At 48.0% G+C, this 22251-nt stretch overlaps 1 protein-coding gene across 1 annotated transcript in view; it reads left to right on the forward strand.

The window, feature by feature from the left end:
- The first annotated feature begins 203 nt into the window (after positions 1-203).
- pdzd2 (PDZ domain containing 2) overlaps positions 204-22251 on the forward strand; it is a 58504-nt gene continuing 36456 nt past the window's right edge. The window contains exon 1 of the mRNA XM_018736623.2: positions 204-679. Coding sequence (XP_018592139.2) covers positions 204-679 — 476 coding nt within the window. The remainder of the gene's footprint in view (positions 680-22251) is intronic.

Consider the following 22251-nt stretch of genomic DNA (forward strand, 5'->3'; position numbering starts at 1 on the left):
CGAGAAGACAGGATGGCCTTGGACTGCTTGTTTGAGCCTAACAGAGTGTTTTAACACACGTGGAGATGACGGCGGCAGCCCAGGCTCCCGCAACCATCCTACTCTTCCTAGGGATTGATGATGGCAGCTCAGGTGAGTTGGGTGGGGGGTTCCTTTGCCTGTGATGCGACTGCTTCCCTACGTGGACCCCCAGAGCCAGGACAATGCCCATCACCCAGGAGAATGCCTTGAACATTCTGCCCCTGCTGGAGGCTACAGAGAGCAGCAATGGTGAGGACAGCGCTCCCATGTGCCGGGCTGCTGTCCGCAAGCTGGCGGAGTACATTCAGCTGAACTTCGGGGAAGAGGAGAGGGGCACACCGGCTGTACATCCTGTCCAGGAGGGCATGGATGCAGAGGTGTGCACCGTTTGCCTCCGCAAAGCCCAGGGGGATGATGAGGAGCTCGGCCTCAGCTTTGGGAACATCCCCATCTTTGGGGACCCGGAGGGTCGGAAGAAAGGGGGCCGCAGGAGACGCAGGAAGGGGGACAAGGGGCCTGTGCTTGATGTGGGCTGCATCTGGGTGACGGAGGTGAAAAAGAAGAGTCCTGCCGCCCGCTGTGGGGAGATCAAACTGCGGGATGAGCTCCTGTCGCTCAACGGACAGCTGATGGTGGGTGTGGATGTCACTGGAGCCAGGTATGAGCTTTCAAACGTTCTCTTTGTGTTTTGGGCAGCAATGTGAAAACAAGGAATATGAACTTTGGATGCTTGTACCACAAGTCAGGTGATTTGCTCTGCTAGTTCCACACACCTGAAAGTGTTCTGGAAAAAGTATAGAACTGCACTGACTAAGCATGATTCTTGGACAGGTTATAGATTCTGCACCATATTTAACATCATGTACAAATTAAAAGTATTAAAAATTACAATTTAATACAAAAGATAATAATACCAGTGGTTCTCAGTATATACTGGAGTTCCTTTCTGGTGACCGATCACCCGTTGTAAGTCGACCAATACTGTATTATATGAACCATCAGGATACAGTGGTGCTTGAAAGTTTGTGAACCATTTAGAATTTTCTCTATTTCTGCATAAATGTGACCTAAAACATCATCAGATTTTCGCGCACTACCTAAAACTGGCCAAAGAGAACCAAACAAATGAGACAAAAACGTTATACTTGTTCATTTATTTACTGAGGAAAATTATCCAATGTTACATATCTGTGTGTGGCAAAAGTATGAAACCTTTGCTTTCAGTAACTGGTGTGACGCCCCCCCCCCTTGTGCAGCAATAACTGTAACTAAGCATTTTCAGTAACTGTTGATCAGTCCAGCACACTGGCTTGGAGGAATTTCAGACCATTCCTCCTTACAGAACAGCTTCAACGCTTCAATGCAGCGGTATTGGATGTTAGAGTTCACAAACTTTCAAGCACCACTGTAGATATACAATTAACAAGCATTAAAGGGGGCTTGGCTGGGTCTTGCTCTCTGGTGGGTCTGGATTTCGAGTCCTGCTTGAGGTGCCTTGTGATGGACTGACGTCCCGTCCTGGGTGTGTCCCCTCCAACATGCCCTGTGTTGCTGGGTTAGGCTCCAGATCACCGCGACCCTGCTTGGGACAAGCGATTCCAGACTGTGTGTGTGTGTAATACTACCTTGTAGAATAAGGCTTCGTTATATTTTTTAATGAGTGTCATACATTATTCTCATTAAAATAATACCAACCTTGAATAATAGCAATATAGATACAGTACAGTCTTGTAATTTTACTTTCATGCTGCACTGTTATTTCACTTTCATTTGTAAATCTACTGTCTTCCACTTCTTTTTTTTTTTTTTTTTTTTTTTTAGAGCCACCAGAACATGGACATTTCCGCTTGCTAGACATTTAAAATAGAGTAGGAGAAAGGGAATCACAACGGAAAAGTTTTGTAAACAAAATCTAATGTCAGGATTCTAAAATTGCCATGATGTCGTCCGGGAGCTGGAGGCGGACCCAATTGCGGAGCACTCCGGAGTCGGCGGGGTGAGACAGAAACCGTGGTCAGGGACAGGCGTGGGTCTTCTACGGCAAACTTCGTTTAATGGACAATCCAAAATCGTAGTCAAGAAGTCAGGCGAGGGGTCAAAACACAGATCGAGAAACCACAGGAAGGAAGGGGTCACGGGAGAGGACGTCGGGTTATGGACAGGGGATGAGGAGGAGAGTAAGGAGCAGGTTTGTGCAAGCACGGACGCTGGTCGGGTCGGCGAATCAAGGTTCCGCATTTGTCTCGGTTAGACTTCTCCCTTTTATCTTGCTTGGTCCAGGTGTATCCTATCCTCGCGATGGCATGGGCGTGGCATGACCCCCCCTCCTAGGAGCGGCTCTAGACGCTCCCCTGGGACCCGGGGGGCGACCTCGGGGCCGGGGAGCGGGCCGCCCAGGATGATCCCTGTGGAAATCAGAGATAAGATCAGGGTCCAATACATCACGGGCGGCCACCCAACTGCGCTCCTCCGGCCCATAGCCCTCCCAGTCCACAAGGTACTGAAGGGTCCCCCCACGGCGACGGGAGTCGAGGAGTGCCTTTACGATGTACGCTGGCCCCCTCCCGTCGGGCAAGGCGATGGGCGGAGGAGGTGCAGGCTGCGGTTGATGTAGGGCAGTGGCCACGGGCTTCAGGAAGGATACATGAAAAGAGGGGTGTATACGCAAGTGCCGGGGTAGTTGCAGCTTATAGGTGACCGGAGTAACACGTTTTAGCACTTTGAAGGGTCCCAGGTATCTAGGGCTAAGTTTCTTGGACATGTACGGCCCTTGTAAGCCGCGGGTGGATAACCAGACCCTCTGACCAGGGAGGATGGAGAGCGGTCATCGTCGTCTGTCTTCCCGACGTTTCAACTGCAACCGGCGACGGAGGAGATGTTTGCGTACGGTTTTCCATACCTTCTGGCTGTTCTTGTGCCAGGCCTCCACCGCAGGCACGTCACTAGGTTCCGGATGCCACGGGAATAAGGGTGGTTGGTATCCTAAAATACACTGAAAGGGAGAGTGTCCGGTCGACGAATGAGTGAGGGCGTTATGGGCGTATTCTGCCCAGGGCAAGTACCTCACCCACAGCTGGGGATTGGGAAAACAGTAACTACGGAGGAATCGACCAATGTCTTGTTGTAGACGCTCCACTTGCCCGTTGGCCTGGGGATGGTAACCAGAAGTCAGACTCACCGTTATCCCTAGCTTTTTCCAGAAGGCCTTCCAGACCCGTGAGGTGAACTGCGGTCCTCGGTCAGAGACGATGTCCTCGGGCAGACCGTAAAGCCGGAACACGTGGTGGAAGAGGAGTTCGGCGGTCTCGAGAGCCGTGGGTAACTTCGGTAAAGGGACCAGGCGACAGCCCTTCGAAAAGCGATCAAGGATGGTCAGGATGGTTGTCTTACCCTCAGAACTGGGGAACTCGACCAAGAAGTCGAGGGCTATGTGGGTCCAGGGGCGTCTTGGGATGGGCAAGGGTTGTAGGAGTCCTGCAGGTTTCTGGGTTGGCACCTTTGTTTGGGCGCATACCGGGCAAGCCCGGACATAGTCGTGCACGTCCTCCTTGAGGGATGGCCACCAGTATCGTTTCTGCAGCTGTTCTTGGGTGCGGCTGAAGCCGGGGTGACCTGCCGCTGGGTGATCGTGGGCCCATTGGAGCAACGTCCTTCGTCTCTCTGGGGGAACATATTGCTTACCTTCCGGTCCTCCTGGCGGTGCGGTTGACGGATCCGGGGGCAACCCTCGGTTGACATCCCATAGCACGGGCCCCAGTACGCAGGTCCGGGGCAGGATGTACCCGGGTTCATCGGTGGTTGGTTTCTCTTCATGTAGGCGCGAGAGAGCATCCGCTTTGGCATTCTTCGTCCCCGGCCGGTAGGTCACTGTGAAGTGAAACCGAGCGAAAAAGAGCGCCCACCTGGCCTGCCGGGAGTTTAAACGTTTGGCGCTCTGCAGGTACTCGAGGTTCTTATGATCGGTTAGTACCAGAAACGGGTGTTTTGCACCTTCCAACCAGTGTCGCCATTCGTCCAAGGCCAGCTTCATAGCCAGTAACTCCAGATTCCCGATGTCATAATTTCGTTCTGTGGGCGACAATTTCCTGGAAAAGAAGGCACACGGGTACAGTTTTTCTGGCTTACCCTGGCGTTGGGAGAGCACGGCGCCCACCCCCGTTTCTGAGGCGTCCACTTCCACGAGGAATGGTAGCTCTGGATCCGGTTGGTGAAGGATGGGCGCAGAGGTGAAGCGGCGTTTGAGCTCCTCGAAAGCCTGTTGAGCCCCGGGATTCCATGGGAGTCTGGGGGATCTGTTGGCTGTTAAGGCGGTGAGCGGGGCCGCGATCGAGCTGAAGTTCCTGATAAACCGGCGGTAAAAGTTGGCAAACCCTAGGAATCGCTGTAAGGCCTTGGTAGTGGTCGGGCACGGCCAGTCTAGCAATGCACGTACCTTCCTCGGATCCATGGCGACCCCCTCCGGGGTCAGTATGAACCCAAGGAAAGATATCTGCTGCTGGTGGAACTCACATTTTTCCAGCTTTACGTACAAACGGTTATGTAGCAACCGCTGCAATACCCGTCTAACCAACTGAACGTGGGGGTTAAAGTCTTTGGAAAAAATCAAAATATCATCCAGATATACTAGCACCCCACAAAGCGCCAGGTCCCCCAGCACATGGTTGACGAAAGCCTGGAATACACTTGGTGCATTGGCGAGTCCAAAAGGCATGACCCGGTACTCATAATGCCCCATGGTAGTGCTAAACGCGGTCTTCCACTCATCCCCTTCCCGGATACGGATCAGGTTATATGCACTCCTCAAGTCTAATTTCGTGAACCACCTTGCATCTCGGACTTGTTCTAGGGCCGCGGTGATCAATGGCATTGGGTGAGGATACCTGACCGTGATGCTATTCAGGCCTCGATAATCGATGCAAGGTCGCAGTCCACCATCCTTTTTCTCTATGAAAAAGAACCCGGCAGAGGCAGGAGAAGTAGACGGTCGGATGATGCCGGATGCGAGCGCCTCTGTGATATACTGCTGAAGCGCCCGCTGCTCGGGCCTGGCCAGGGGATACACTCGACTACGGGGTGGCGTGGTACCTGGAAAAAGATCGATCGCGCAGTCCCAAGGGCGGTGCGGAGGCAATTCAGCAGCCCTACTGCGGCTGAAAACTGTAGCCAGTTCTCGGTATTCAGGGGGCACCGGTGCCGGTTGTGCCGACTCATTTCCTTCAATGGAGGTAGCCCTGCAAGGCAACCTCAGGCATTTCCCTTCACATTGTGCCCCCCACGAAGTGAGGTCTCCGGTGCTCCAATTGAAAACGGGGTTATGAGACACTACCCAGGGAAATCCCAATATCACTGGAACCTCAGGGGTGGCGATCAGATAAAATTGTATTGTTTCCTGATGACACGCCCCGATCCCCAGCTGAACAGGGGCTGTCCGGAAGTCCACATATCCCTTGCCTAGGGGTTGTCCATCTAACGCATTAATTTTCAGGCGCTGGGGACATTTCTCTACCGGAATCTTGTGGTGCTGGGCGAAATTAAAGTCTAGAAAACTGCCTGCTGCCCCCGAGTCGACCAAAGCATGGATGGACAGGTTACCTCCTCCCCACGACACGGTAATGGGAACCGTCAAACGGTCACAATGGCGAAACCCACTCACCTGGGCCTTGGGACGGACAGGGCACTGGAGACGACGGTGTCCGGGTTCCCCCCAGTACAGGCACAGGGCCTCTTGGAACCTTCTCCTTCGTTCCGTGGGAGACAGTCGTCCTCGACCCAGCTGCATGGGCTCCGCAGGGCCGTACTCGTGGCTGGTTCGTTCCGGAGTGGCCCGGCGCCGTGGTTCGTGGGTACGGACTGCGTTGTCGACGGCCATTGCCGTTTCAATAAATTGGTCCAGACTCCACTTGTCTCCTCGGAAGGCCATTTCCTTCCGTATGCGCGGGTCTAAGCCCTGGCGGAAACTGGCCAGTAGTGCGGAGCCGCCCCAGTCACTGCGTGCAGCTAAGGTGCGGAACTCGATGGCGTAGTCGGCGACTGTTCGTTCCCCCTGTCTGATCTCGAACAGACTCTCATTCAGGCTGTCATCTGACGGGGGCAGCCCGAACACCGCTTGAAACCGTGTCTTGAATTCTTCGTACGTCGACTGTGAATTAACCCCCCAAGTGGCCGTTGCCCAGTCTAGCGCACGGCCAGCAAGGAGGGACGTGATATAGGTGATACGGCTGAGGCTAGTGCCGTAAACTTGAGGCAGGCTAGCAAAAACGAGTTCGCACTGCATCAAAAATCCCGCGTAGCATGTGGAGTCACCTTCAAAGCGGGCCGGCGGCGGGAGACGCGGGTCTTGGGACGGTGGGTACTGGGACAAGGGGGACGGAGGTCTTACGGACGGGTTTTCTGGTCTGGATGAGGCCGCGGGGGCGGTACTTGCCGCGACGAGCATACCTTGCTCCTGCATCGTTCCGACGAGGGACTGGAACGCTTCCGCGAGGTTATTCAGGGTTTGCTCCATCGATCCCAAACGGTGGCCTTGGGAGGCGAGCGCCTTCTTGACGCGGTGGATCTCCGCTAGGTCCGTTCCGGAGGCGGAACCTTCTGCCATGATGTCGTCCGGGAGCTGGAGGTGGACCCAATTGCGGAGCACTCCGGAGTCGGCGGGGTGAGACAGAAACCGTGGTCAGGGACAGGCGTGGGTCTTCTACGGCAAACTTCGTTTAATGGACAATCCAAAATCGTAGTCAAGAAGTCAGGCGAGGGGTCAAAACACAGATCGAGAAACCACAGGAAGGAAGGGGTCACGGGAGAGGACGTCGGGTTATGGACAGGGGATGAGGAGGAGAGTAAGGAGCAGGTTTGTGCAAGCACGGACGCTGGTCGGGTCGGCGAATCAAGGTTCCGCATTTGTCTCGGTTAGACTTCTCCCTTTTATCTTGCTTGGTCCAGGTGTATCCTATCCTTGCGATGGCATGGGCGTGGCAAAAATAATATAAGGCTAAAAGGACGACCGTCATAGGTCTGTTTCATCATAAGTCTCATATGTCGTAACTCAAGGACTACCATTATATTTAAAGAAAGGAATGTATTTTGACCACATATTCGAAACATACCTTTTAGCTGAACTGTTAAATAGGTACCCATAAGTAAATAATGAATAAGCAATTAGAGTCCTTCCCTGCTTGGCTGTAGCGTTACATACATAACTTTTTTCCGCATTCCCTGTCAGCGTCACGCTCCGACTCGAACCCCTGTCCCTTGGGTGCTTGGGGAGCACCTGCTCTAACACAGATTGGGTCACAGGCGGTCGCGGTGCAGCTGCCCCCTTCTTGGAAGAGGAGCCTTTCGAGTAGGACGGAGCAGCCAACGTATGCTCCTGAACTCCCTGGCACGTAGCCCACCGTGAACCCCCACTCCCCCTACACAGCCACAACAACTGTTTCCTCTTTGTGCTGGGCCACGCGCTATTCTCCAGGCCCTTTGACTGGACACGAGCCAGGCTGGTCTCAGCCTTGGAGGGAAAGGGCTCCGCGGGACCAAGGTCCGCCCATGGCCTGATGGACGCGACAAAGGGCTTCTCCTGTCGCTCACTCGGTCACGCCGCCGCACCTTCCCTTGGCCTCAGTGGGCGCAACCACCTCTGCCCTGCCATGAAGCCCAAGTGTGTTGGAAGTTTTATAGGAGGAAAACTGGGAACTGCTACTGTGGTGCCATTTGAGTTACCCTATCCGCTGTCTGCTTCCCATTGCGCCGTACAGTCTAACAATTTGTGCCTCTCACCAGAGCTGAGGGAATACACTTGCCTTTCTGTTTGATGGGAAAAATGAGTTTGAAATACACACAATACAATGATAAAAAGGAGGGATTTTCGCAGCAGCCGTTGTCATAGAGAATAGCGGTACACCTGAACATACTTTGACACTACATTGTTACATTTCAACTGAAAAAAAATATTTTCTAAAGGGTTATGTGTTTTCACTGTGAGTGGCGCGGTGGCGCAGCGCTGTTGTCTCACAGCACCTGGATGGTGTGAGAGGACGTGGGTTCGATCCCTGCTCAGTCTGCGTGGAGTTTGCGTGTTCTCCTTGTGTTTGCCGGGTGCTCTGGTTTCCTCCCACAATCCAAAGTGAATCGGTGAGTAAGTTGCCTGTCATGTATGCGAGAAAGTGCGTTTCACTGGTGTATAGATTAGTGAATCATTGTCGGTAGCGTATCTGGAGCGTTCACCGGAAGTCTCTTCGAAGATAAGTGTTACAAAGTCACCTGCTAAATGAATAAATGAAAGCTGTACTGCCTGCAGGGTTTTCCCCTTAAAGTGTATGTGTATGAGTGCTGTGTCATCTCTATGCAGGCGTGATGAGAGAAAAGATTTGGAGTGAATTGGTAAGAGTGTTTGTACTCGGCAGCCGGACTCAGTTTCCTCCGTTCGGCAGCATGATACTGTATATACTGTGTCTGACCTTTGTGACAGTATAACCCAGAGATTCTCAGTGGGCTTGGAGCAACCGTGCAGCGTCGTGCACGTGGAAGAACAAACACTAGGATGTTTTGACACGAAGGGGCAGATTCTGAACCGCCGTCAGCCAGAGCGCTCTTTCTACACAAGCGGGACGGAAGGGAGGGAGGGAGAAGCGAGTGATTTTGTGCAGGCCAAAGTCGTCAACGCAAACTCGTAATTAGAGGTCTGTCACGCTAGCCTGTAGCAAATCATCATCAAATCACAATGCTTGCATTGCAGCCAGAGAGAAACGGAACATAAACAAAAACAGCAGCTTAGAGCAAAAGTGTTCCTTTGAGAAAAGAAAAAGAACAAAGATCCATGGAGAGAAATGTGTTCCAGGGCATGAAAAGTCTGGCGGTTATCTCAGGGTGATGGTGATCTAAATGACAACCTGCCGTTTGTGCTTTTGTCTGTGTTCTGAAATAGGTGGTCTTATTGCAGGACTTCACATCGAAGGACTGCTCTCGTCGGAAAATGCCTTGCGGAAGGAAAGATAAGGCGGCAGCGCTTAAGAGTTCTGATTTGCGGTTAAAAGGTTGCAGGTTCAGCTCCTCCAGTACCCTTGAGTAAGGGTTAGCACTTAACATACCTTTGGTAAGGTTTCCAGCTACCGTAATCTAAATGCTTAGGTTAGTCAGCTCCTGGTAAGGGAATAAATAATAACAACGAAAATGTAAAGTCTATCTTTTGGCAGAAGGAACTGATCCTTTGATAACAGATCAGAAAGCTAATTTTGGAGGTAGAGTGCATCATGAATTTTTTTTGTTTCTGGTCTACAGTGTGATAAAAGGATCAGCACCGCAATAAGAACAGGATTCGAGCATTCTCTACACCGCAGCAAGAGTCCGGTATTGCTGTACCTCTGGGCTGTCACACTAAGGAGTCCAAAATCCAGACTTTCTTGGAAAGAAGTCAGTTTATCCCCTACATTTATTCATTTAGCTAACACTTTTCTCCAAAGCAACTCACAATGATAAGCTTCTTATGATTACTTACCTATTTATACAGCTGGGTAATTTTACCGGAGCAATTTATAGCATTTTACTCATGGGTACTGCAGCTGGGACTCAACCTGCAACTTGGGGGCCCAAAGCCAACAGCTCTAACCTCTACGCCACAAGCTGTTCTTCAGGCCTGCTGAATCCCTTTCGTCATTCAAGAGTCTCTTTTGGACTCACCGTTTTCCCAACTTCCTAACAGGTGCACAAATTTGCATCACACCATCCGTCATGGTCATCTTGCTGCTTTTCTTAAAATAAAGCACTTGACCTGTTAAGAAATGCACTCCTTTTTACCCTGTCTAGTAGTATGTTGCCTTGGAGAAAAGCGGCTTCTAAGTGAATAATGCTTTGTCAGTTTCCAGTCACCGTGTGCCTGAGCTGAGCTCGCGGAGCTGCATGCCCGAGCATTGTGAAGTAAATGTAATGCAAACTAAACGGACCTATTTGCTGCACAGTTGGGTCAACTGGTCTTATCAAGTCCTGCCACGGAGAGCTTTGGATCCCATAAAGGTACTGCCTTGGCGTAAGCTGGAAAAACACGAGCTCTCCCGGCTCTCATTGGCACTCAGATAAATGTGCCACCGCAGCATTGGATTTCAAACGATAAGCTCTTTAGCCAAGATGAAACAGGAGATAGAGGATTTGGCACTGGGGTTAAGTCAAAAGGGTCTCAAATCTCCAAATGTGATTTAAGAAAAGGGTTTTGGTTTAAAAAAAAGGTCGTTTGGAAGTGAACATCTGAGCTAATAAGAAAACTGACCAAGGTCCCGTTGTGCAGTTCAAAGCTGTATTGGTGGGCTACTTTTCAAACCTGCTTTTTGTATATAAAATCTGGCATGTCCAAGGATTTGTAGTGGAAAATTTGACATTGTTTATACAGAAATGATCCTCAGAACTGGCCTTATGATTTTGTATGACACTGTACTCTAGTGACTGTTTCTTACTTTACGCTTCTCCATGTTAACAGCTGCAGTAAACACCTCCGATGAAGGGCGTTCTTATTTTGCCTACAACATTTTCTTCCCCCCCTCTCAACCATGCATCGAAAGTAGCTCTGTTTCTTTATAGTCTCAGTGGAATGTTATAAGCACGGTTAACAAGCCTGAATTTTTCGGATTTTGCTGGTGCGGAACTAGCGTATAAACAGACATTTTAGGGTGAGTGACTTTTTCTATCTGATACTGGCAATTATGGTAGAGCTGCCATCAGAAAGTGGTAGTGCTGAAGGCCGGTGTTCAAAATACATAGTCTGGAGTAATATGCCCAAAATCTGGACTCCTGAACAGTGGAAAAAACATGATGGGGCAATGGATTTTTTTTTTTTTTTTTTATATTTGGAGAAAGTCAAAGGCAAAGGATGCCTTGAACCTGCAATTTGCTGCCTCCAAACAATTTGCTGGCTCCATGTGTAATGGTATGGGCAGAAGTCATAGAAGTCATCTGGTCCAATGTGTGCTGTACATGATGTTTAACAGCCATGTGAAGTCATTATAGATGTCCGGGTGCACTCTGCGGCGTAAATGTGGTTTTCTTACAATTTGCTAATGTACCTAGGCAATAATGGCCATGCAAACATATCTACAGCATAAATTTTAGACAATATATTGGTTTTTTTCCTTCAGTTTGATGTCCGGTTTTGGTGGTGCCTCAGAATGTCCTCTCACAGTGACTACTGGGTCATTTTTGACTGATTGAAATGTCACTGTGCTGTACAGTATGGGTGCAAAATGGGGCAAAAAATACAAATTAAATTAAGAAAAGGAATTAATAGATTGGCCATTGTGATGCTGATGTGATTGGCCATTACCCACCTTGAAGCCTGACGTCCTCAGGCCTCCTCATCTGCCTGGATATCCAGTGAAATTTGCTCCTTCTTCTCGGGCACAATAGCTCCGGTGTTCGACTGTGAATGGACCGCCGACGTTCCCTTCTCGTGAAGAGTGAAGTCTTCCTCTATGTGAGCCTTCATATTGAGCACTGAGCTTGCAACTCCATGCTCTGGTACTTGAGAAGGGATGTCCAGCAGCCAGTTGGCTGCTGGATGGTGCCTTGGCTGAGGGTTTGAGAGGGCAGTGGACCTGCTTTCTCACTAGCAGAAGAACAGGCACCTTGTCTCTTTTCAAAGCCACCTTTCACTTTTGTATGCAGCTCAAACTTTGCTTGAAAATAAATAGCAACAGATCAATGACAACTGGTCAGGCTTAGTATTTTAGTCATTTTATAAGAGTTTACCTGTAATAATATAATCCTAAAATCCATCCATCCATCCATCCATCTTCCTCCGCTTTATCCGGGGCCGGGTCGCGGGGGCAGCAGTCCGAGCAGAGTACTCCAGACTTCCCTCTCCCCGCACACCTCCTCCAGTTCCTCTGGGGGAACCCCAAGGCGTTCCCAGGCCAGCCGGGAGACATAGTCTCTCCAACGTGTCCTGGGTCTGCCCCGAGGCCTCCTCCCAGTGGGACAAGCCCGGAACACCTCCCCAGGGAGGCGTCCAGGAGGCATCCGGAACAGATGCCCGAGCCACCTCAACTGGCTCCTCTCGATGCGGAGGAGCAGCGGCTCTACTCCGAGCTCCTCCCGGGTGACTGAGCTCCTCACCCTAACTGAGCTCCTCACCCTAATCCTAAAATATTTACAGAAAACTTGTGTGTTTGAAGCTGAGATTCCTTGTGAAATCCATCATTTTTAAAAGAGGAATTTGATAACACATCACAACATTTGATATTGTGCATTAGGTTGGGTCATATTTGTTACATATAAATTAAGTTTGTCATTTTGTCCTCTCCCATAATCAAATCCCAATATGATATCGCTGACATGCTTGCAGTGTTTTGTCTCCACGATTTCTTGTTTTTGAAATGTGTTTTCCTGCCACGATACTGAACCCGTTTGTGAAATAGCTTTTCTTTACCAAATACATTTGAGCATTTTTGTATCGCCTTCTGAACTATAAGTGGCCAGCTGTTAACACAACCCTGTAACGGTTACCTTTTATCAGTAGTTCACCGGTCTGCTTAGAAGTTATTCAAACAGCATGTTCATGTGCATGTGGTTGCAGGACATATGGTATGATTACCTTCTACTTTCAAAGTCAGTGATTTGTGGCCTAATCAAAGCGGAACAAAAAGCACAGAGGTCCTCCAGAGGCCTCCACCGCCACTGCCTCCAGATGGAGATGGATTAAGATGGGCAAATCCGGATTGCTGAGAACTGTAGGCTAGTCTGGTACCAGTTTGAATCAGCGCATTAAATACCTTTTTCCACTGGAATTTTGATGACCTCCGTGTAGCGAGAGGAGGGAGCAATCATGGAATCTCTGAAAGACAAGGGAACCTTAATCGTCCATAATATTGAGGGTAATTTCTTATCTGAAATGAAGAATGTGTGGTTCTTTCTGATGTTGCTTAAAGGAGGAATCTGTAGATTTTCTGCAAATCAAACAATGAAAATGTGGATTAAGTAGTGGCTTCCAACCGAGTCATGACCCCTACTTTCAACCGGCAAACACCAATCACTGTTCACCATTGTGATCAAAGTTCCAGTATCAGTGTAAACGGGGCAAAACTAATTCACACAGCTCTGTGGATCAGTCTAGAATACGGCTTTCATTATGAACAAAACTGCTTATTGTCCACAGTCAGGATTCTTTGCGTAACCATGTGACCAAAAAAATCTAAGATTAAAAATTTAACACACAAGATCATCAGCTCCATTACATCTTACACATTAGGATTAAGAAGTTGAGTCCTACATATGATATATATGATGCACAATATTGTTTATGAAAACATTTACATCTGTTTAGCTGACACTTTTCTCCAAAGCACCTTACAGTGTTTAACTGTGTATAGAATGGAGTAGTTTTACTGGAACACTTTAGGATAAGTACCTTGCTGAAGGGTACTGCAGCCAGCGGTGGGTTTCAAACCTGCAACTGTTGGATCCAAAGGCAGCAGCTCTAACCACCACACTACCAGCTATCTGAAAGGCAAAAACTGGCTTATTTTAAGGTTAGGGTTACAGTTGCGATTTGCTGTAATTATATGATGCTTGTAAAGTGTAACAATAAACCGAATTATCCCTCTCCGTATTTTACCGTCAGTCCACAAAGCTGTTCCTTTGAAAGATGGGCTCAGATGAGGATTTTTTTTTTTTTTTTTTTTTTTTAATAAAATTGTCTTCTGTCAGTGTTCATTTTTGACCACATGGTGGCGGTAGAAGATATTCCTCTTTCGCCGTAACTGTAACGGAGCGTTTTCCCTACACGACGAGGTCCGCACGACCGCAACTCGTCTCGCGCTCTCATTGTTCTTTTAAGATGCCGCTTCGTGTCGCAGTTCAAAAAAAAATATATATATATATATGCGAAGCTTTGATCCCTCGTTGTGAAGGCGTAATAAAATGGTCTAGACAAAATATGTAGAATTGCAATCGGAGGACTATTCGAACTTATCCGTAGGAAAACGGAAAAAACACCGATTGAAGAATAATGAATATTTTATCATTTTCCATGAGCCATTGCTTAGAGTGGCAGTTTACGCAGGGAGCGCGTAGGAACAAATCGCGTATAACGGGCTCACCGAATAAACCCAGCAAATGCGAATTTCATGGCAAAAACCAACGCAAAACAGTAACGGTACATAGAAAAAAGTGTTTATTGGAAACACAGTGCTGTGCAACTGTAAGAAAGAAATATAAGAAAAATAAGCAATGAAATTATAATTTATACTCCAATCATTGTTTCTTATAGGAAAAACAAAACCTAGAAAATACATTACAAGAACAAACGCGAGGAGACAGATCCGCAGGAGCACGAGGAAAGTGGAGGGGGGGGGGGTGTCTGGGTACCACGAGTCCCTTGGTATTGATGCTGGGTCAGTGCCTTCATAGGTTTTATTCCATGCATTAAAAAAATGCTAGGAAAGTGATCAGGAATCGTGGATATTAAAGTTTTATGAAGGTACTCATCGTATGATGAACATTGGTTCATATGCCTGGTGGAAAGAAAGTAACTGCACTTAAAAAATCACGCGTCTGCATCTGTCTGTCTCTTTCTCTGTAATGTAATGCACACATTGTGTTTTCTATGAGATGTACGTCGCTTTGCAGAAAAGCGTCTGCTAAGTGAATAAATGTACATGTATTCGCGGGGCATTCGATCATCATGTGCCGTTTTTTGCGCAGTTTTCATGTGAGCGGTCGAGGGTGACGGTGAGAGGCGAGCGGAGCGCTCCGCTAATTCTGTCTTAAACTCACCGCGGATGATCTGATTAGAGGAGGTCGACGTGTGTGTCGCTCGTAGTAGGCAGTCAGTGCCGAGCGGAGAGGTGCTATTCCTTGAACCCGAGTCCAGGGGAGAGGGGGCGGAGAACTTGAACTCGAGCACTTTCACTAGATGGAACATCTCCGAGAAGATTTCGACGGTAGGCTATGGGGAAAAAAAACCATATAAAACCAAAATAAATTCAGCCTTTATCTGGAGAGCGAGTGGAATAGCAACGGAGCAGCAGGAAAATACAGTCAGCGGTAATATATATATAAAGTGCAGTTATTATCTACTGTCAAAAATATAAAACGCGTAAATGCCGATTGTGTGATTCTGAATGAGCAATATATTATTGTGGATGATGACGCTCCAGATTTCCAGCGTCTGATTTTTTTTTTTTTAAAACACATTTTTCTCCCAAGATCAGCCTTGGTTTCCCTGTTCAGTTTTGTAGTGTCTCTGTTTGATCGGCAGCGGCTGGTTAATCGAATCGAATCGATTCGATTACATCTTTTCATTTCGCTGGCGCTTTTTTCTCCGAAGACACTTAAAATCGAATCGATTAATCGACGGATGAGTGAAGGCGGGACTGGAGTTGCAAAACCTGCAGAGAGAGAGCAGAGGAACAAAAGCGGGGTTCGAGGAGTGACACGAACTGTGGGTATGATCCGTCCGTCAGTCCGTCCGTCAGTTTGCTACTCGGAAATGTGCTGCACGTGTTTTTCCTTCCAGCGATTAACCGGTAAATGTCCCGTCTGCCATGTCTTCCAACTGCTCTTGCGTTTTTACGCGTTTTTCTGGCCGCTGTTCTCTGTGGGTGGGGGGATGGGTTTGACCGGATCCTGCTCTCTGGTGGGTCTGGGGTTCGAGCCCCGCTCGGGGTGCCTTGCGATGGACTGGCGTCCCGTCCTGGGTGTGTCCCCTCCCTCTCCAGCCTTGCGCCCTGGCTTGGGATAGGCGGCGGTTTTGGACTCTGTGTGTGTGTGTGTGTTGAAAAGATTTCCTCATCTTTTACAGGCGTTTTCCCACTTCAGTTTATTGGCTGGAACACAACACCAGGGTTTATGCGCTTACTTTTAAACGAAACCGCTTCGTACAGCAGGATTTGCCCTTTGGACATGTGGCACACAACAAGGAACGTGTGGTTCTTACGAGAACTGGATCAGCTTTACATAATACACATTTATCTCGTCGTAATATCGGCGCTGCCATGTGATAAACTCTTAATAAAAACCTAAGTAAAACGTGAAATGCAGACATGCAGTAGTATGCTTCTAGATCATCATGTGCATCATGAAACCTGTCCGACATCACTTTTCCATAACTATTAGGAACAGAAATGCGATGCCAAGGTTTGCTCTTTACGTGGATCGTGGGCATCTTAAGATTTCATCTCACGGGAATTATGTTATCTTTATCTGTAGAAAGTTTCTTTCTAATTTTAGGTGCAGTATTTCTATCTTCTAGCAGTGTATTGTCATTCTTTTTATGGACCATGAATAGCTGCTGTATTCAACACTGAATTTGGTGTTTATTTGCCTGCTGTTTTGTGTTTACATTTATCCATTTAGCTGATGCTTTTCTCCAAAGCAACTTATAATTATTTACCCGTTTATACAGGTGGGTAATTATACTGGCACAATTTCAGGGTAAGTACCTTGCTCAAGAATACTACAGCCAGAGATGGGGATCGAACCTGCAATCTTTACATCATGATTCTAACCACTACGCTACCAGCTTTGTAGGTAATGTGCTGAAACTTGCGGCACATCCATACTTGAATGTATATAAATTTATGGCTAAAATGTAATGATTCACACTGAAGTGTCTTTGTCTCCAGGTACTTAGTGGTTTTTAGGGTGGCACAGTGAGTAGCGCTGCTGTCTCATAGTACTGCAGTGGTGCGAGAGGGTGTGGGTTTGATCCCTGTTCAGTCTGTGTGAAGTTTGCATGTTCTCCCCCTGTCTGTGTGGGTGTCTTCTGGGTGCTCTGGTTTCCTCCCTCAGTCCAAAGACGTGCAATTCAAGTTCACCCATAGTGTTTGTGACAGAGAGTTTATTCCACTGATGTATGGATGAGTGACCTGTTGTAAGTAGTGTATCTAGCAGTGTAAGTCACCTTGCTGAGTAAGGTGTGTGGGCTGATAACACTACACAGAGTTTGTTGGGAGTTGCTTCAGAGAAAAAAGCATCTGTCAAATAAATGTGATGTGAAAACTGCTGTGTGTTTGGAACGCCATCTTTAGAAAGTTAACGTGTGTAGATGACAGCTTACTCCACACTATCTCAGATACTTGATATTTTGGTCTTCCTTACCTATACTCAATAAATAATGAATAGTGAAAAAATGTGTCAAATGACAGAAGAAAAGCAATCAGATTTAAGCAAACTGCTACACAAGGCCATGGACAGGAATCTGTCAGCAATTTACTCATAGCCAAAAACAATTTTCACAGGAGAAATGCCTCATTTGACAGTAGGCATGCTATGTGCTGCACTAAAGAGGTAAAAAGTCTGCAGATATTAAAATGTAGTAATGATTTTTTTTTTGTGGGAATTTTTAGGTAGGATTTTTTCCCTCCCATATGCTATATGTGTTTTTACTGGTCAGTCAGCTTTTATAAAAGTGTCAGCTAAAGATGCATGCATAAATCCTCACTGGCTTAGAGCGAGGGGGACGCGGAAGGTTTGGCCGGGTTCCGCTTTCTGGCGGGTCTGGGGTTCGAGTCCTGCTTGGAGTGCTTTGCAGTGGACTGGTGTCCTGTCCTGGGTGTGTCCCCTCCGCCTCCGACCTTGCACCCTCTGTTGCCGGGTTAGGCTCCAGTTCGCTGCTTGGGACAAGCGGTTTCAGCCACTGTGTTTGTTTGTTTTAGAGCGCCGAATAAACAGAACTCCATCGTCACCTTTTGGAATGGGTGATCACCCTCAAAAAACTTTATTTCCCACCCTTCCTGTGCTCATTTTTGTTATATTCTTATTGGTGTGTACTGGATAGTCCCTGAACTGACCTAGACATAAATGTCGAATATTGCTTTCCCTTCATTAACTTTTATTTTATTGCCTCCCTCTTAAGAAAAATTCTTGCAGTTGAATCTCACAGATTTCTATTAACTCCCAGAACCAGACCCACAAAATGGTTCAGGTGCTACTTGTTGTTTATGGCTGCTGAGGTTGTGAGTGGATGTGCCACTCACACCTGGACTCTCGAATAAGACAGATTGGCACTGCCAACCATTACCAGAACTACCTGCAAAAAGCTGGGTGTTCCTGATTAAGCTGGACAGCAATTTGACCCACCTTTCCCCTATTCATAGGTGGAGGGGGCATTGAAAGTGATGATGGGGCAGCCGATTCTTGGCTATCACTCGCATGGTTTTCACTGTTGGACAGGGTACAGGAGTAGTTTGATTGCCTTCATCGACGCCTGTTTTTAGAATCCCGTGCGAACACGGGGAATGTGAGAGTTACCTGCTGCACCATCACGTGTGGCAGTCGTGGGTTGAATACGGTGGAAAAGGAGAAGAGATGAAAGCACATCGTGGCTTCAAATGGAAACGTTAGTGCTGTCTGGAAGCGAAGGACATCTGGTTCACCACCCAAGCAAATGAGGTCTCGGAGGAGATGGTGGCAAAATAAATTCCTGCAAGTCTGCATTCTTGTTGAGGAAAAAAGTATATAGAAAGGGTTTTCCCCATATTTGGTTCACCACTATACTTTGGAATATCTTAAGCCTTGCTCCACACCGATGTCCAACAGTGTGGATTGAAGTTATGCAAGGAGAAAATTCCTGCAGGCAAAGACTTCTTCTAGTCTCTTCTTTAGCAGTTGACTTTAGCATTTTGTGTCTCCGTATGACAAATGTATAGGTTGAAGTGTGTAAATATTTTTATTTTAGGGGTCACTTGTGCTGGAGGCATTACACGGAGGATGACAGGCTCGAAACTGGTACATCTAGAAAGTTTAGGATCCTTCAGTTTGTTCAACTTTTCGCTTCTTTCCCATCGTTTCCACTCTTTTGGAAAAGCTTACGGTATTGCTCACAATTTTTGATTGCCATTCGTCACCACATTGGGCAACGCTTAAACCAGATAACTATACACAGACACACACTGCGAAACCGCTTGTCCTGAGCAGGGTCGCGGTGAACCGGAGCCTAACTGGGCAACACGGTGAAGGCACGTACCGAGGACAGGACGGCAGTCGGCTGCAAGGCACCCCAAGCAGGACTCAAACCCCAGACCCACCAGAGAGCAGGACCCGGCCACGCCCACCACGCCCCCCCCCCCCCCCAGATAAATACACACAAACACACACAGTCTGAAAGTGCTTATCGCAAGCGGGGTCACGGTAAACCAGAGCCCAGCCCGGCAACACAGGGCGCAAGGCTGGAGGCGGAGGGGATACACCCAGGGCGGGACACCAGTCCATCGCAAGGCACCCCAAGCAGGACTCGAACCCCAGACCCGCCAGAGAGCAGGACCCAGCCACACCTACTGCACCACCGTGTCCCATCCAGATAAATACTAATAGGAAAAAACTTGATATCAGCAAAAAGTTTGTTACTGAAGAATTTATAAGTCATAGAGCAGCTGTAATTGTTCTAGCAGCAATAACCCAGTTTTCTCAATGTACTGGAATTACTTAGTCAATCTCTAAAGTATTACTGTCTTTAGATAGCTGAACTGGAGAGATATGGGGCCAGGGAATGTCCAGTCAGGGAAGTGACCAGGCATAGGATGGCTATGAGATGACTACTGTTTCTTTACACTCTTTGCCCATGTTCATAAAACCAAGTAAACCTACTATCATATAAATGAAATTTCAGGCCTAAGACTACAAAAATATGAAGTAGCGGGAAAACTGTACAATAAAAGAGCCAGCTAAAAATCCTTCACAAATCCAACAACCCGAATTTAATTCTGTTTATGACAACCGTACAGAAAGCGTTCCCATTCCAAAACCCTCGTCCACAGCTGCCCTCCTTTCTCAGTGTCTTTTAACAGCCTTTAATTGGTTCAATAGTCTGCACCTGTTGCTCATTTTTTGATAGTGATCCTTTCCCCGAGCGGAGCGGTCATTCTGGGAAATAGGGCTGTGGCTTGGACTCCTGCCTGTTGCAACTTGCAAACTGCCCATTAGCTCGATGGTGTACTGCAAAGTCTGTTTCATCCAAACTCTCTTTCTTTAGCAGGTCCTATATACTTCTTATCATTCGTTCGTACCTGCTTGTCCACTGCAGGCCAGCCTTGGTCTGGAACCTGTTCAGTAAGCCACAGGCATAATAGAGTATACCGCAGATGGAATGTCTGTCTGTCATAGGTTTACTTGTATTTTTCATTTTAGAAGGTAAAAGAGAAGGTTGATGTAAATTACTTTGGATCAGATTTGCTGCAAAACAGCACCCAGTTATACGTACATGTAGCAGAGATCATACATGCAGCATTAAAAACTATGTGACCTTGAGGAGACACCCACAGGCTGCATATTCATGGTGATGCCAGCTGCTGCCGAGTTCCTTTCTTTGTTTACTACAAGGGGATGCATGAGACCAAAAAACCGAATTGCACCGATTGTTGGTTTGCTATGTAGCTCGAGCGAAATAACAGGTTTAATGTAGAGGAACGTGGACGGCCGAGTCGTTCAGGAGCCGGAAATAACAGTGGACTACGGGTGATTCTGGCAGAACTTTATCTGCTCACCGTGAACGTGCTTGACTAAATGAGATGATGTGGCTGCAACCAGAGACGGCGGTCAAACCTAGAGCAGTTTGCCTTCCGTCCGGTCAGGAATGGCCAACTTCACCCTTTTCCCTGAATCGGCCAGCAGACGCTGCTGCTCGGCGCGTGCCAGCGGGGCTTTTGGAGAATTGTCTTTTTCCAGACTGAAATATTCACCTGGCGCGGTGCCGATGTTTTCATTCCTTTGGAATTCCCCGCCGGAGGAGAGGGGCCGCTCCAGCGCTTGGCCGCAATGAGACGGGGCTCAGGAAAGGTGCGCGATGGCGACCGCAGCCCAGGGGAATGTAAATAAACACCAGCGGCCACTTGAACCTTGATATTTTTGCAGCTTCAAAAAAAGGGAAGCAAACCGCGCGTGATTCCGTGCAGTATTGTTTATTTCCCCGTGGTATTTTGATGGCTGGACTTGCACACAGTTTTGGTAGGAATAGGTAGTACTTTTTCAACCCTGATCTAAGGACCTTTCCTGCAGAATTCCCCTTGGCAGTCAGGGTGTTTCAGACATTTACCATTACCACGTTCATCTGGTTTCACATCAGTAAAATTCTTTTTCTGTGTGCCGGGGTGAACTCGGTAGCTTTTTTTGTTCTCGTTCTTGTTCATCCTCCCTCACGTTCTTATTTCTGCTGGAGATTCTTCAGCATGGCAGCTTCTCGTAAGGGCACCTCTAACTTTCATCACCTTCTAGCTGGTGCTAAACATGTTTACCTCGTGAAAATCATAAGGGATTAAGGTGGATTTACCTTCGTCAGTGTTCCAATTTACAGATATGAAGAGTCTGCATATATGTGTTCTGATCGCAAGCGTCCTAAAAGTATATGCAGCAGCATGGACCGCAGCCGACGAAGAGACGAGGCTCGTGTCACGTCCGCGCCCGCACCGCAATCGACAGCACCTGACACCAGTCAAGCACCTGACTGAACGCTCGCCTTTAAAAGACTCTCCTCAGCTCCCGTACAATTGTGGAATCTTGCTGAGACAGCTGTCCCTCCTGCGCTATGGCTAGTTCTTCCTCGTACCTTGCTTCATGTCTCCCGTTTCCGGCTTTCGACCCTTCGCTTCGTTCCCTGATCACGTCCTTGGATCTTCGCTCTCGCTCTGACCGCTGATCGACCGACTCTTTCCCATCCCCGACAACGAGAACTTGCCCGATCCCTTGGTTCCTGACGACCAATCCTGCACTCGGGTCCATCCGCCCTGGCGTCCTCGGTTCCGCGTGACAGCTCAGGTGCGGCCATTCTGGGCAAATGGACTGCCAGAGGAAAGGATCGACTTGCACTGTGGGGCTATGATGGGACTCGGTATTAATGCAAATCCAGAGGCTGCACCTTGCCATTACGGATGTTCCATGTACGTACATCTGAATTGCATGGCACCAAGTGGTGGGTGGCCTGTTCCTAAAAATATCAAATCATTATTATGATGTACAGATTAAAGCCTTTTTGAGAAACTGAAAACATAAAAACATATCGGAACTTTCTTAAAGTGCGAGAAATGAAATCCCTAGTACCAAAGAAAGTACAGATATGCGATTACCTTTCCGAGTACAGACTCTGGCAGTCCACAGCATGTTGAATATTTGAGGTATCTAAAGCTGACCCACTTCTTGCAGTGAGCAGAAACATATTTGGCGCTTCTTGTTTGACAGGGTACAGTTTTTTTTTTTTTTTTAAAATACGTAAAACCTTGGAGGGGAGTACAGGGCTGCACCTGTCGATGAGGATGCGATGTGAGATAC

The sequence above is a fragment of the Scleropages formosus genome, chromosome 6, assembly GCF_900964775.1.
Source record: "Scleropages formosus chromosome 6, fSclFor1.1, whole genome shotgun sequence".
Classification (NCBI taxonomy): domain Eukaryota; kingdom Metazoa; phylum Chordata; class Actinopteri; order Osteoglossiformes; family Osteoglossidae; genus Scleropages; species Scleropages formosus.